The sequence below is a fragment of the Astatotilapia calliptera genome, chromosome 5 (assembly GCF_900246225.1).
Source record: "Astatotilapia calliptera chromosome 5, fAstCal1.2, whole genome shotgun sequence".
Classification (NCBI taxonomy): domain Eukaryota; kingdom Metazoa; phylum Chordata; class Actinopteri; order Cichliformes; family Cichlidae; genus Astatotilapia; species Astatotilapia calliptera.
The window spans coordinates 28,025,509-28,042,165 of NC_039306.1; the positions used below are offsets into that span (position 1 = coordinate 28,025,509).

General features: G+C 38.4%; 1 protein-coding gene across 1 annotated transcript; it reads left to right on the top strand.

The window, feature by feature from the left end:
• Positions 1-4,947: 4,947 nt before the first annotated feature.
• On the top strand, positions 4,948-15,448 carry kbtbd8 (kelch repeat and BTB (POZ) domain containing 8). The gene is made up of 5 exons (XM_026168667.1): positions 4,948-5,054; positions 10,638-10,845; positions 11,058-11,364; positions 11,859-12,678; positions 12,847-15,448. Exons 1-5 carry the CDS (start codon positions 5,039-5,041, stop codon positions 13,308-13,310), a joined length of 1,815 nt encoding a protein of 604 aa, XP_026024452.1. The 5' UTR covers positions 4,948-5,038; the 3' UTR covers positions 13,311-15,448.
• Positions 15,449-16,657: the final 1,209 nt, after the last annotated feature.

Below are 16,657 nucleotides of genomic sequence, written 5' to 3' on the forward strand. Positions count from 1 at the left end.
CATTTTCAGGACAGATAAAGATCTTGAAGAAGTTCCTAGAGCATCATTTACAAGGTGTTGGGACTCTGCAGTTACTGACTGAGTGCGGTGTATGAGGACAACTGTGGCAATAACCTGAAGCCATTTCATCATCATGCTTTTGTGACATCGTGAGCACCTGTTTCTCTGACCCGGCAGCCATGTTTCTTGGCTATTTAAATACATGAGAAATACTGAGTACTGAGCTCTAAACTGTGCTTAGAACACGTACACACAGTAACAAGAATGGTCGGCATCATTTCACTGAGGCCAAGAGACAGCACATAAGGCAAAGGCAGGTTAACCATAAATAGAAGTCATTATTTTAGAAGGTTTCACACATGGAAGCATATGGCCTTGGCGTGAACCAGGGATTTCACAGAGGATACAATCAGTCTTTGGCTCAATCCAGGCCAGCAGCAGGAGCACCTTCCCAAAATTGGTAAAATAAGATAATTTAACATGAATGTTAACTTACGTACAGAGGTAGCAAAAGTACAAATATTTGTCACTTCAGTAAAGTATAGACACTGAAATGTACTCGAATGTAAAAGTAAAAAGTAGCTCTTTGAGGACGTTTCTACCAGGTGTTTTTCTCTGCAAAGCAGACTAAACCTTGTGTCATATTAATAAAATAATATTAATACATGGGAAGTATTTCAACTAAAATTCTAATTCTAATGAATCAAATCAATTCATGCTGAACATAAGCAGAGAAAAACCAAGAGAATTTTTTAAAAATGCATTGAACAGAAAAATTTGTACAGTCACAGGTTAAAGTGAGTCAGCAGGTTCCTAAGATTGGCATTGTGAGCGCCTGTACAGTTTGTGTACAGGCTGTGACTTGTGATGCTGACTTATGTTGTTGCTGCTCTGAGATTCACTGCTTTTGTCAATTTAACCAGACATAAAAATATGTTATGTTGCCGCAGCTACCAGCAGTATCAAGCTGGTATAATCAGCATCATCGCCTTAAATTTAATTGGATTTCTGCTACTCTTGGATAAGGTACACTTCACTTTGTTTTGCAAGATATTTCACAATATGAAATAGAAATCCAGCAGCACATCAGGTATAGATCCAACATCCAAAAAATGTCACATTACAGAAGCTTTAACCTTCTAGACTATCAAATGTCACTGAGCAGTCTTACCCTTTAATAACAATCTCTTCTTCTTCTCCTGTCATGTCTTTCTTTCAACCCCATCTCCATCTGTGAGTGAAGTTACAGCAACTATACATTTAGTTAGAAACTGCACAGAAAGACAGTTTGTGTGTGTTTTTTATATTTGTTTACCTGTTTGAAATCTGCATTTGAAATCAATGAAAGATTATTCGTATCACAAAGTAGAATTTGCAATCAATTTTTGACTTTTAAATATCCTTTACGTATCCAGGTAAGAGGAAAAAGAGGGCAGCAGAAATGGCTACAAATATAAGATAAGATAAGATAAGATAAGATAAGCTTTATTAGTCCCACACGTGGGAAATTTGTTTAACATCACAGCTCTATAAACATATTTTAAGTGGCCACAAAGGACTGGATTAGATTGATTAAGTATCAAACACAGAGTAGGTGCTATGCTGCAGATCATAAGGGAACTTGCAAAACAGGACATTTCTTTATTTTATAGTTACCATATCACAAATCCTGATAACTGGTGATAGATACACCAGAAATTGTCTTCTGTGTGTTATTGTTCCCTCTGTTCAGATTCAAATCAACTTGAAGGTGTGCAGTGACATGAAATAATAACTGCCCACAAATGTCTTTAACCTACAGTAATAAACAAGTAATGAAAATGTAAGGAGTAGAAAGGAGATATTTGTCTAAAAACGAAGGAAGTAAAAAAGCTGGTCAGAAACAAACCTTATGTTAAGTACAGATACTGCTCTGTACAGTAACAAAGTATTTGTTACTGGTAATGTATTTTACATAGGGTTGCATGTGAGGTGCAAGGGATTATCTACTAACAAAGTCGTGTGGCCCCCATCACTGACATGCAATTTAACAGCAGATTTACTATTTATTAAGACAATAAAGGTAATGCAACACTGGATTGTAGGGTGTTTCATTGGTGTTTAGACTTTTCCCCCAAGATATTGAAGTACTAGAAACAGATCATATGTCTAGAATTAGGCATGCAGTCACAATGAATGTTGATTAACCTTCAAAATATACGCTGTCACGCTGATTTGAACATTTGCCTCCTATGGCATATGTTACTACAAGATCTGCATTGGAACATAACATAAATGTGTCCATCCTGCTGGCTAAATGCAAGGATGCCACAATCCACAAAACATCTTGGTTATGGCTCTTAACATGTGTCACCACATGGTTGTCAAGAATGTGGAGTCTTTTGCCTACACTTGTTATAGTAAAATGCATTATTATCTTTGCTATTTAAAAATATATTTTCCAGCAATATTAATCTATGTCGATATAATATAATTGATGCGTACAATATTTTTATATGGCATGCAATGTTTTTTCTTATTATATTACACTGAAAAAATACTCATCTATTTTTTCAGCGTTCATGTTGCACTATTTATATGAAGTCTAAATAGCTTTCATTTCAGCGCTATAAATCAATAACAGCACTCTTCTGCAAACCGAAAAAGCATGTTGTACATTAACCTTCCTCTCGTGTTAGCTTTCTGTTATCATCTCTTATGTTAGCGGGTCGGTTTTGACCCGTGAATTAAATCAGCTATAAAATATACTAAAAACAATAAGTTATCATCCAATTTGTTTCTCATCTCTTGGTTACCTTGTTAGGCTTCCTTATCCATGAAAATGTTGGTTTTAATACTTTTGGTGTGGGCCTCTGGGTCTTTTTTTGTCACTATACCCCTCGATTTCAATTAAAAAAAAATTGTAAAATTAACCTCAAGAGAATCATATTAATAAATAAAAGGTTTCTGTGTTACCTGAGTATTACTGAGGGGTATAGGACACATCTCTTAAATAAATCTGTTTTATTGATTTTTTTCATTTTAAGATTAATAACTAAAATGACATCGATGGTGTTACGGGTCAATTTCGACCCATAGACATTTACATCAAGAAAAGACAAAAAAAGTTTGTTTTTTTTCAGCAGTAGACCTTTAATATAAACTGAAAAAAAGAAAAAGTCCACTCCTCCTTTGTTTTGGTTATAGCCGTGGGTAATTGTGGGCTTTTTATCACTTCCCAATGATACAGCTTCACCTCAGTTTCCTTTGTGAAGTTCTTGTCCGAGGTCATATCTGGTAAAAAATAAAATAAAATAAAATATCACAGCTGATATTGTGATCCTGCAGTCCAGTGGTCATATGGAGGACCACACATTTTCATTGTTTCTTCTCAGGGGTGCCACTCACAGCTTTGACTGTGAAAATCTGTACATTCCAGGCATAGTTGGTTTTTGCATCACAGGCTTCCCAGATTTTTCTGCCGTTTTTCCCTTGCTTACTGGGTATATATTGCCGGAAGGGGCATTTTCCTCAAAAAGTGGACAAGACATTCATCCACTGTCACTGGCCCTGGGATGAACATCAGTGGAAGAAGCTGCACCCATCTCTCCCAGACATCCCTGATGGGAGCAAGCTTGTCAGACCTCGGTCTGGTCTCTCTGTTGTCAAATCTGAGGACTCTTGAATCAAAATGATATCAAATGTGTGAAGTGACATCGTTGCCCAGAAAATGTTTCTGCCTGTCGATGCATCCCATAGACGATCAGTGGCCTCATTGCAGCATCTGTACACTCCAGCAAGAACAATGAAAGCATCCAGGTATTCCTCATCATGTCGCCATTGACTTTTTTTCCTTCAAGGTTTATCATAGTAATGATGATTCTTTCTAGTGACAATGGCATAAATATCTCAAAACATCTCTTGATGTCACTGACTTTGGTCAGAGCAAACCTTGTGATTCCAGGGGTCATTTTGATGACATTTGCAGCAGCTGCCCTGCCATGTACATCATGAGGTACTGAGCTCCAAAAGATCTTACCATTTTTGGACTTGAATCTTTCAGCAGGAGTAGCTTCAGCACCAGCGACCTCCACCTCTGATCAGATGTGTCTGTGTCTTCTGGATGATAGTCCACATTGTCTTCCTCCTTAGAAACCTGCCCATCTGAATCGCTCTGCTGCTCTGTGTCCTCTCCTTCATTTTCACCAAAAATATGATCCAGAACTTAGCTCACTGTGAATCTTCTTCTCATTTTTTGTATGCTGCAAATTGTAAATGTGCACTCTGGAAGTCAAATGGCCACTCAAATAGTGAATTCACCTCACATGCCCGTGTTTATTTTGTTTTGTTTTTGTGCAGGTATACTGCAAAAAACATGCAAAATAAGAATCCCCTAAAGCTCATATGATTAGGAGAGGCGCTTGCTGTAAGTGTTTTAGCTGACAGTGCACTTATGATTTCAGTTTTGGCTTTAATTATTGCTTTATACTCATAATATTATACCTGGGTCGAAACCGACCCTAACAACACAAAGGTCATAATTTCAACTAGGGCATTTTATAATTTAGTGAAAATAATTTTTTTTATTTTATTTTGTAGAAATAGAGGTTCCTGACAAAGTCAAAAAGCCTTGATACAATAAGCAAATGTATGTGATTTTTTTATGCATTTGAAATTTAAAATGGGTCGGTGCCGACCCTAACACGAGAGGAGGGTTAAGACGCTACTGTAATGTGTTTATCCCCATGTGCAGTTAGCCTTTTGCCTGCAGGTGAACTTATGTCTACCTCCACTGTTCCCACCAATATATGAAAACAACCTCTGCTTTGGATGCACCTGTTTAGATACTGCTGATTTGACTTCTTTTGGTTGGCTCTAACCGAGTGCCCTGTGTGTAATTTATCCATGCAGTATTAACTTTTTCCTATTTCAGAAAAAAGGAAAATGATTGGCTCTGAGATCCGTTCTCCTCTTGCGATTGGCTGTTCCTTGTTTCCGGGGCTCCGCTCTGCACTCATTTGACGTTTCTGTCGGTCTGCTCTGAGACAGACTGGAGAGAATGGCTGCCAGTGGAGGTTAGCAAAATCTTCATTGTTTTGTGTACTTAAATATTGCTTTTTAAAGTTAGAATATGTAAGTTTATGTGTTCACCAGGCGTAGCTTTACAGATTAAACGAAGGGGTCTTGACATGTTGCAGTTTCATTAAATAAGGTCAGGTTCTAAACGACTCCTCAAAACTGTTGGCTGTCGTTAGCCCGGCTATGTAGCTAACGTTAGCTGTGTGGCTAACTTTCGGCCGGTTAGCTCGCTGCCACAGCTGACTGTGTAAACACTTGTTTATGACAAGAGACAAAGGTTAGACAAGTTGTAGTAATGGCTATAGTCATCAAACGAATACACTAGACATTGCGCTACACACTCTTATGCTTCTATAAGATGAAGACGTCAACACTTAAAACACTTCAGATTTTTGTCGCCATTTATATCTCGCAATGTTGTGTCAAAGAAAGCTTTGCTAGCATTAGCTTGGTGTCTAGCTGTCTGCTAAAAGTTAAGCTTGCTCCTCAACTAGCTAAGCCAACCGCGAGCATTACTGTATTTTATGAAACACAAGCATTCAGGCGAAGTTGTGTACAGCGTCGCTCTTCATTAGTGTCTATTCTTCAAGTTTGTTTTCAGTCTTATTAGCTAACCAGACCGTTACTGCAGGCACAGGGCAGCGATGAGAGATGTTAGCAAGCTAGCTACCACCTGGTGTGATAGTAGTTTTCTATTTACCCACCGAGAGTCTTTGTCCTGTCAGCATTGCACAACCCGAGACATTTGTTGTAAGTTTGTATACCGTATAAGTCAAAGTGAAGCTTTACAGCAGTCATAAAGTTGGTGTGCCACTTTTATAACTTGATATAACACATGTGATAAGAAAGACGTTCACTTTGTGTACGCTTATAAGGGCAGCACTGCTGTACTCACGAGTTTCTAGGCTCATGTATTGTCCTGCTGCTTTCATTCAGTATAAGAGAAAGGGAACAATCTCTCGGTACAAGTTTAGAAACAAGCAAATATAGCGCAGGAAATAGTTATATTTATACAGCTGTATCAGTCATTATATCTGGACCTTTAATCCAGGTGGCATACATCCTTAAAATTTGGTCATCAGGTTTTCACACACTCCACACTTTATTTATGTTATTACACTATAAAAAGAATGTGTGGCTCCATAGTATAGTGGTTTAGAGATTTACCTAACAAAAACTATCCCTCAGTTTTGCTGTTTTTTGTATTTTCATTTATGGAACAACTGCAATGTTCAAGCTTTATTCAGTTGACTTTTTTTTTTTTTTTAAATAATATGTAATTAATGTTTGTATAAAGATGTATTGGTTCATATTTATGCTAATATGAATGTGGGTCAAGTGTATGCATGTATATGAGGGTACCACAATGATGATCCTGCTAAATTGGCAGTGTTGAACATGGGGTACGCATAAGCATGTGCATACTTCTTTGTACTCCAGTTTGGGCTTTGATTAATTTTTATTTCATGTAATGCACATTTCTTTGTCATTTGAGTTTATTTCCTTATATATTTGAATGTCTTTAAAATCCAAAATAAAACTGTATATCATATCATGTATATCATAGCACAAGTAAAAGATCCTCAGTTTAATCCCAGAAGGAGGCATAAATCCCCTTGGGGGCCGGAAGGGCATCCAGCTTAGAAACATGTGAAGCTACCCACTTTGGTGGCCCCCTGTGACAAGGGAGCAGCTGGAAATTGCTTTATAATATAAAATAATTAGAAGGTTTTGTATTTCTTTTGAAGATTTTTATGTTAGAAAAGTAACAATATTTACCTACAATGTCTAAAATAATCTCCAAGTAAGTGTTGCTTAAAAGTTTGTGAAACATAGGGATTGAGTAAGATCACAGAAACTCTTGTATTTACACTCTAGTCATCTACACTAAGTAGAGCTGGGCGATATGAGATTTTTTCATATCACGATATGTTTGTTTTTTTTCATTTCAGGCGATAACGATATCTATCATGATATAAGCCAAATAACTATATTTGTAAGATTTAAATGTGCCGTTGCTCACAAGTAAAATGTGAAATAATCAGCAGCTTGTTTTTATTTAAATATTTATTTCCCATAATAAGTTCAACAGGGTAGATGTACTTAAGGAACATGAGACTTTTTCAGATAAATAAAGGCAAATATTGCAAACTACACAAAAGGCAGCCACTAAAGCGTTTAAGTTTCAAAATAGAACAAACAAAACAGACTAAATTGTCAATTCCACTTAGAAACAAAATATTAATTCTAAAAATAAATCTTAGTTTGTTTTACAGAAGAACAGACAAAACTGACTAACTTTTGTCAATATCAAATAAACTGAGAACTAAAAGGAAATTCTCAATCTCTCCTTGTTGTATAGCTGAGCTTTTCAAACAGTTTTAACAGTTACTTTAGTCTGACAAAAGCCGAATGATGAATTAGCGCTTCCAGTCAGAGACTGAGGCTACGTCCACACGTACACTGGTATTTTTGAAAACGGAGATTTTCCGTTTTCGTTTTAAAAAATAATCCCGTCCACACATAAAAGCAGAAATGAAGGAAAACGCTGCTATGAACATGCCAAAGCAGCAGGTGGCGCTAGATTCCTAACCGTGCAGAAATGTTGGCCAATCAGAAGTCTAGAAGCCTCGGTGGGAAAAAGTAAACAAAGCTGGGGCATAGAAGCAGAACAGAGTCGTATGTGTGGACGGACAGTAACTGTGTGTATATGTAAGCATTTAAACACTGCAGAGAGTAGAATTAACAGTAACAGTATTGTAGAAATTTATTTCACCGAAACAATAACGTGGCGCACAGTGTGACGCATGCACCAGTTTATTGTATTTCCAGACTTGTTTGACAATCTCTCCGGCGTTGGAACCATCATCTGTTTTCTCTTCGGTCATGCTCGGTTGATTTTTCTAGTCGGCACACTCATTTCCTCCATTACCCGCTGGCTGCTTCCCAAACAAATACACATGTGGGGCTTGGCACTTGTGCTGTACGTAACAAGTCACGCGACGTGACGCTGCGGCTGTGATTGGTTCGGCTCTGCGCTACTTAATTTGGATTGGCTGACCTTTTTTTTTTTTTTTTTTGAGGACAAGAGCGGCGAGGTCTATCGCGATAGCTTAATTTCTCTATCGAGTAAAAGTTATATTGCGATACATATCGTTATCGTTCTATCGCCCAGCTCTAACACTAAGGAAATTCAGATATTTTGAAATCTCTTAGGCAGTGGGTTAGAGGCTGTGTGCTTTATAGAGTAGTTATGATACTAGAAATTCAAACTCAATAGCACTGTCTAAGAAAATCCCATCTTCAATGCCAGTGGAGAAAGAAAATGAAATGAAAAAACTGACAACAATACAAACTGTAACATCAATGATAACACTGTTTCTATATTATTGAACTTAGTGCAAAAACCCCACAATAAAATATGACAGATATTTTAAGATTGTCTGAAATTGTGCTTTGCTTCTTTTGACTTGGCACTATATTTTTGTTGCTGATCAAGTAGAGTTAGTCTGCTAGGTTCTAACTGCTGCTGTTGCTGTCTAGCTGCAGAAACAGTTCAAACACTTCACACTGCCTATATACACTTTACATAGACACCTTTAACTAACACTGCCTATTATAACATTACACATGAGCAGGACTGATTACATTTGCTGCTTACCTGCTACATTAATGTTATCTTTTTATTATTAGTCATATTGGCTAGCCATTACCTTAATGATAACTTAACGCACAGCTAGTGCCTTTCTTATGTAAATGCTAATAGTTAGTGGTGATGTGTGTGGCTACAAGGTTAATATTCATGATAAATGTTTAATACTTTGATGTTGCTGATGGGAACTTAAATTACCTCTTAACATTTATCTTAAGAGATGTTCAGTGTTGTGAAGATTAAACTACTGTTCATGTTAGGGATGTCCCGATCATGTTTTTTTGCCATAGAGTCAGAGTCCGAGTCATTTGATTTTAAGTGTCTACCTATACCGAGTCCCGATCCGATACTTCTATAATACATAAAAAAAAAGAATAAAGAAGAGCGAACAAACAGATCCTGGATGTTCCTCATTTTTTTATTTAATTCACCTTATTTTAACATTTAACAGCTCTGTTAACAAACACAGCACTTTTGTGAGGTAGCTTGAACAATCAAGTAATAAATAAAATAAATTCTTCACTTATGGACTTTAGTGCACAGTAAATATTAAAAAAAAGTCTAATATAAAAACAAATAGCACCTCAACTTAAAATATCCGGCAGGCATGTAAACAAATAAAAAAATAAAAGATCCACAGTGTTTGCAAAGCCAGTAATGTGCTTTTAGGAACTGCACTCCTAACTCTTACTGTCATCACAGTAGTAAGTTTCGCAGAAAATATAGTATGTTTCTCTTAATGAAAACTAATATCTCTACCTTGTCAGGTTTGAGCCTGTTTCTGTTCTCATCAAGGACGTTTGCAACGGCACTAAAAAGGCTCTCACTGTCCACAGAGCTAAAGGGGGCATGAGATACTGGGTTGCAACTGGGTCGATACTGGGAAGCTGATTAGCATGTTCTTTCCAGTACTGAAGTGGGTCGCTTTTCCAAGTTTACATATCTCACAATGGCAATGTTGTTGTCATCAACTTTATAATACCTCCAGACCACAGACATACTCGCGTTTTTCATGTGTTCAGCCGCTAATGAGGGAAGCATGGCTGCTTGTCTGCAGCTGGTTTGTAAAATTGTGTGTCAGCTGGATGGGCTGAAGACGGTACTGTTGGTATTGATGCTCTTCCAAATGACTATATAGCAGTTAAGTATTAAAAATGCACATTGTATAAACTGAATAGGCAAATGGTACAGAGCTCTACACTGGCAGCTAAACAAAAACTTCAGAAGAATTGGTAGCTCCAGATCAGAAGCTGTGGCTGCTATTGTCAGGTATGTTAACATCATATTTAAGTCCTTTCTTCTGTAATAATCTATTAATTTTTAATTTAAAAAATCTTTCTACATAAATGAGTGTTTAAACCAGAGCACTGTTGACTATGTACGCTGTATTACTGTTTAAAGAATTTAGTAATTATCATTATTATGTGATTATGTGTGGTTTTGCAACCTGTTTACAACTCTCCTGATCTTGTGTCCCCAGGTAACCTCAGGTACCTGTCATTAGACATCCTCAGGACCTGACCTGACCTATGTCTTATGCTAACTCAGTCAAAGGGATCTGGGTTTTTTTTTCTTTTCTGATTCATTCTCAAAATTGACACTTTGCATTCGTCAAAACAACTAAAGATACTGAGATTAAAGTGCTTTAAATACTCATACCTCGTGCACTGTCTTTATTCTTCTCTTACAGTATATTTTGTTGGCATACTGCATGTGATATTTGTTTGTAGCAAACTAGAGCTTGCATATCTAGAGTGTCTGTGAGGCAGTTTTTTTTTTCTGCAGCATTTCCTTAATTTTTGGGGCTCTTTGGTATATACATGAAGCATTTTGTGTTTTCATGTCAGTTATACATGTGTTTAGAGTTGACAGAAAAAATTAAAGTGAGATGATAATAATATTTTTTTCTGTTTCTGCTCTTGTTCAGAGGTAGGGAAGCTGTTACAAGTACAAAATGGGACGCTTCCAATCACCAACTACAATGGGGTAGATGCTGTTCATGCTTGTAACATCCTGCAGCAGCTCAAAGCCTTGTACGATGAAGCACAGCTCACAGACATCGTTGTAGAAGTGGACCATGGCAAGACTTTCTCATGCCACAGAAATGTTCTTGCTGCAATCAGCCCATATTTTAGGTAGGAAATTAAGCACTGCATATGTGCCTATGTCCTTCATTTGTACGTGTTTGTTTACAAATATTTATTAGTTGCTTTCTTTCTTGGTTTCACTGTCATTTTGACTAGAGGTTGTCTAGAAAATACGATTTTCTGATAAACTTTCTCAGTTTTTAAGATGAGAATTTATAATAATCATAAAATAATTTGTGTTTTTTCAAATGTTCCTCTAGGTCCATGTTCACCAGTGGCCTTACAGAGAGCAGTCAGCGTGAGGTTCGAATTGTTGGCGTGGAATCTGAATCCATGCACCTTGTCCTAGATTATGCCTACACATCCAGGGTCTCGCTCTCTGAGTCTAATGTCCAGGCCCTATTCACTGCAGCCAGCATTTTCCAGATTCCTGCTCTGCAGGACCAGTGTGCCCAGTTCATGATCAGCCGACTTGACCCTCAGAACTGTATAGGAGTCTTTATGTTTGCTGATGCATATGGGCACCAGGAACTGAGGGAACGCTCACAGGATTATATCCGCAAGAAGGTCAGTTGAACATAAGCCTAAATTGGTTATTAACCGTTACTTTTGGACTGTGATGTAATGAATGCCTTCAGCTATTTTATACCACAATTTTTAGACATGTTGTGGTATCTACTTTTGTAGTTCTGCTTTCTTTATGACCAGGACATTTGGCTGCCAAAAAACTAAGGATGTACTGAGTGTTAAATTTCTTGGTTGGTACTAATATGTAATGATAATTTGGTAGACGACTGATATAATTTTTTTTATTTCTTTTTTGTGTTTATGGCTTTTTCTACTTTTATGTATTCCTTGTTTAGTGGCCAGGGGAATTGATAAATAATTTAGAGTACTGTTTTATAGTCTTTCAGGTCTTCATCAAGAGCTTAAAGACTTAATGTGACACAGTTCCTGCTTTTGGCAAATGTCTTATTTTTGTTGGAACAGTGGCAGTCAACAACATTGACACCGAACTTTGTAATGTCTGAACTGAAACTCTAAAACTTCTTTTGTTTTAGTTCTTGTGTGTATCACGGGAGCAAGAGTTCCTCCAGATGACCAAGGAGCAGTTGGTCAGCATTTTGAATAATGATGACCTCAATGTGGAAAAGGAAGAGCATGTCTATGAGAGCATTGTCCGCTGGCTAGAGCATGATCTGTCTGGCCGTGAAACTCATCTAGCTGAGGTTTTTTCCCAGTGTATCCGTCTGCCCTTGCTGGATGAGGCCTTTCTCAATCGGATACCTCCCCCCTTTGCTTGCGCCCTCTCCCTTTCAACAGACTCTGCTGAGGCCAAAGCTCGCCTCACTGGCACAAATGGTTGTCCACAGCGCCTGGGTATGACTGCTTCTGAGATGGTCATCTGCTTTGATGCTGCTCATAAACACTCAGGTAAGAAGCAGACGGTGCCTTGTCTGGACACGGCGACAGGAAGGGTGTTCAAACTCTGCAAACCACCTAATGATCTCCGGGAGGTTGGCATCTTGGTGTCCCCAGAAAATGACATCTACATTGCTGGTGGGTACCGTCCGAGTAACAGCGAGGTGTCCATAGACCATCGAGCAGAGAGTGACTTCTGGCAGTACGAGCATGCAGGCAACCGATGGCTTCCACGTGCACCTCTTCTGAGAGCCCGAATTGGATGCAGGCTTGTGCACTGCTGCGGGAAGCTGTATGCACTGGGAGGCCGTGTTTATGAAGGTGATGGGCGAAATGCACTAAAATCAGTAGAGTGCTATGATGCCAGAGACAACTGTTGGACTGCAGTCAGTCCAATGCCAGTGGCCATGGAGTTTCACAGTGCTGTAGAGTACAAAGACCGTATCTACGTCCTCCAAGGTGAGTCTTTCTGTGCTCAGGGGAACTTATGCAATTATGTTTTTTTTGTTTGTTTGTTTTTATCTGTACAAAATATGTAAATAAAGTGATATTAATACAACAGACATACTGCATATGAAAACCATTTAAATGCATCTGATCATAACTCTGTCTCTTTGTTTCGCACAGGTGAATATTTCTTCTGCTATGATCCCCGTAAGGACTATTGGAGTCATCTGGCGCCAATGAGTGTCCCTCGGAGTCAGGGTCTGGCTGCCTTGTATAAAAACTGCATCTACTACATAGCTGGGATCTGCAGAAACCACCAGCGTACTTTTACTGTGGAGGTCTACGACATTGAGAAGAACACATGGAGCCGCAAGAAAGATCTACCCTTTGACCAAGCCACAAGCCCGTATATCAAGGCCATGCTGCTGCAAGGCAAGCTACACCTGTTTGTACGAGCTACACAAGTCATGGTGGAGGAGCATGTGTTTCGCACTAGCAGGAAGAACTCCCTTTACCAGTATGACGATGAGGCAGATGTATGGACCAAAGTCTATGAGACACCCGATCGCCTCTGGGATTTGGGCCGCCATTTTGAATGCGTGGTGGCCAAACTTTATCCACAGTGTCTCCAGAAAGTGCTTTGAGGTATTTGAATTTTGTGGACCCCATCTCTGAGGCAGAGGGGGGATAGTGTGGTCCTGCCTGCCTTGTGCCTGGTGTTACCTTGGGTTTGCACCACATGCACCATTTTTGGTTAAGTCTTAAGTTGTTCAACTTCTGGTTTAAAATGATCAAAATGGGGGTGCTTTTAAAGATTGCAGTATTTTTTTTTTCTTCAAGAAAGCACCAACTACCCACACTGAGGCTTGTTTAACAAAACCGTACAATGACTCATAAGTGCAATTATACTATTTTTTTTTTTTTTTTGCTTGTTGTCGAGCCATGTTGTTCTATTTTTGTGTTAGGTGCATAAATACACCAGTCAGCCACAACGTTAAAACCCCTGAGTTGCAGGGTGGGGCCTCTGTGGATTGGGTTGTATTAGTGCTATCTGTAAATGGTTTTACTGTTGTGGCTGATTAATGTGTGTATGAATTTTTACAAATGATAAGCATGGAACTGAGGGTGTTGCCTCTGGAGATATGGATGCTATGTGTCAGCATAAAGTGAAACTCTATATAGATATAGAAATATACAAATAGTCATATAAACGATATATTCATACGGGTAAGATGAGTACCTTAGGTCATTAGTAGATTGCTGGCTCTGAGGTTTGTGTGGATTTTTTTCCTGTTCTGCGTTTATGCCTCTCTTCAGTTTATTTCATATGCAAGTTTTAATTTGAAGTGTGCTTGTGATTGACATTAGTGTTTTTAAAGGTTGAAAGTTAAATGGTAACTTTTTATTGCCCACTCTTCCTCCACAGGTGTCAGTGTGTCAAACATACACTATGTGCGGCTTCCAGACTTTTTTTTTTTTCCTGCTTTGAGTTGGCATCCATTAAGTGAAATGTTAGAATATTCACTCTCCACATTGGAGAAACAAGGACGGAGTCAAATTTGTTGCAACACTAAGTGGCTCATTCAGACCAACAGGTTTACCTCAGAAACTTCAGAGATTTTTGATTAGGAGCAAAGGGACATTTCAGGCCGTTGTGTTGATATAAACAAGTGTTTGCTCTGAGTTTGAGCTCTGAGTTTGTTCTTTGACACCGGGTTATTAAACGCTTGAAAAAAAGGGTTCCAATAGCCTTCCTCGTAATGCCAAAAGAGCATTTGAGGTCTTACTATAGTTGTCGTGGAAGTTGGAAACGGATTTTGTGGTAGCAATAAATCTTGGAACTGTGATTAGGCTATATTACATTGTATTACCTTATTAAAAGTGCATTAATTGTTTTGTGTGCTCGTCTCTGCTAGCGAAGATCAGTAGTACCCATAACGATTGTTTGGCTGTTGGCTGAAGTGATGCGGATTTTTCGTGGAGATCTTTTGTGATGCCAATGTGCCTGCAGCTAGAAAAAAAGGGGCATCAGAATCAAAAACTGTTCCTCCTGATGAAGAATATCTGAAAAGTCTTACTCAGCGTTGCACTGAATAATTCGCCACTTCAGCGGTCCTTAACTGCAAACTTTACGAAGCACCCTCGTAAAGCTATGAATCCGTCTTTACACGTCATCACAGAGGATACAAACTTTTGGCGCTGGTGCTTTTTTCTGTTTTTTTTTTTTTTTGACAATCTTGTACAGAAGAACGCCACCACTGGAGGGCGTTTGCTGTCAAAGTGTGACATTTTTAGTGCCGTCAGTTTCCTCACGCAGGTTCCTGTTTCATCATTGCACTACACATTTCTTGTGTATTTTATCTAAGCAAGGAGTGCCCTCCTATTAAGTGAAAACATTTTAGCAACCATATAGCAATCATCTTAAGAGATTTACATTGGCATTTAATACAGGAAAAGTCGCATTCATTAAGGACTTGAGGATATAATTAACTTCTCCGAGAGAAGATTCACTGTTGACTGACTTTAACCTGATTTCTAGTCAACCCAGCTTGAACAATGTTTCCCACGAAAAAGGGTCAGAGTGGGTCTGGGCTTCACTCGACTGTCCACAGACAGCCATTTGCGAACCAGGAACGGAGAACTCTCAGGATTTCTACTGATACCCAGTACTGTATTTAAGTTGTTTTTGTTATGTGTAATATACTGTACTATAGATTTGCTGTACTTGCACAGTTTTTTAAAGTTATCTTCAGTTTCTTTTATAACTTGAAAAATAGATGTGATTTCTTTTTGTTGTCTCTAGTGGCTGTTTTGTTTTTTCTTTACATAATTATCTGTTTAGTTATAATAGAGTAATCCTGTTCTGTTGAGGGGGAAAAAAAAATTACCCGCACGAGTGATATATTTTGATTTGCCCCCCTCCACCTCGTAGTACAGTAGTATCTTTGGAACATCTCACTGAAACTAAGCATTACAGTTGAAGTAACTGCATTGTTACAACATATTTCAAACACCAGTCATGTAATACACAAAGCTATAAAACCTGCTTTCTCCTAAGAGTTGGCTGCCCTGTGCGGCCAAACACAGCTCGTTCTGGTCATCTTCATGCATCACCTATGGGTGCTATTCCATTGTGTCTTTTTAATCCATTTATTTTTCTGTTGGTTTTTTTTGGTTTTTTTGGGTTTCAGGTTATAGTGGTTGTTGAGCTCAACTGTGAAATTCACCTTGCACATAATTTGAAAATAAAACTATTAAAAGTGAAATGTTTTATTTTTATTCTGTTTATTTTTAACTTTCAAGTGACTGAGGCCTTTGGACCTCAATTGTATATTGTTGTGTTCCACTGTGATATTTTTGATCCTAAAAATGTTTCCTACCTTGAACTTCTCTGATACTTATACTGTAGCTGCTGTGTCACAGATAGTGGAAAGCTATGCCAGGTCATTTACATTCACTGGACACTTAGTGAGCAGTTGAACAGATGTAACTTATCTGCTCAGCTAATCACATGGCAGTAGTTTAACACTTTGAGACTTGCAAACATCGTCTAGAAGACCTGGTGGACTCTAAACTGAGCATAAGAATGGGGAAGAAGGGTGGTTTTAATGGCTTAGCGTGTGCAATGGTTGGTGCCAGATAGGTTTGTTTCAGTGTTTCAAACTACTGAAATACTGGGATTTTCCTGCATAACCATCTATAGGGTTTACAGAAAATGGCCTAACAAAGAGAAGGTGTCCACTATTGGATGATGCCTTGATGCCAGAGGTCAGAGGAGAATGCCTAGTGTTCTTTGAGTTGATAGGATTATAAAAAAGTAGCTTAAATGATCAGTTTTTAGACCCAAGGTATGCAGAAGAGCATCTCTGAATGCACAACATGTCAAACCTTGAGGCAAATAGGTTAGAAAAGCAGAAGACCGCTCCTGTCAGCTAAGAACAGGAAGATTATGCTGTGTGCTGTGACACTTGGTAGGGTTAGAGTTTGCTGT

Coding starts and splice junctions, on each gene's coding strand:
- kbtbd8 (XM_026168667.1), top strand. Junction 10,846..11,057: donor GCAATCAGCCCATATTTTAG/GTAGGAAATTAA, acceptor ATGTTCCTCTAG/GTCCATGTTCACCAGTGGCC. Junction 11,365..11,858: donor AGGATTATATCCGCAAGAAG/GTCAGTTGAACA, acceptor CTTTTGTTTTAG/TTCTTGTGTGTATCACGGGA.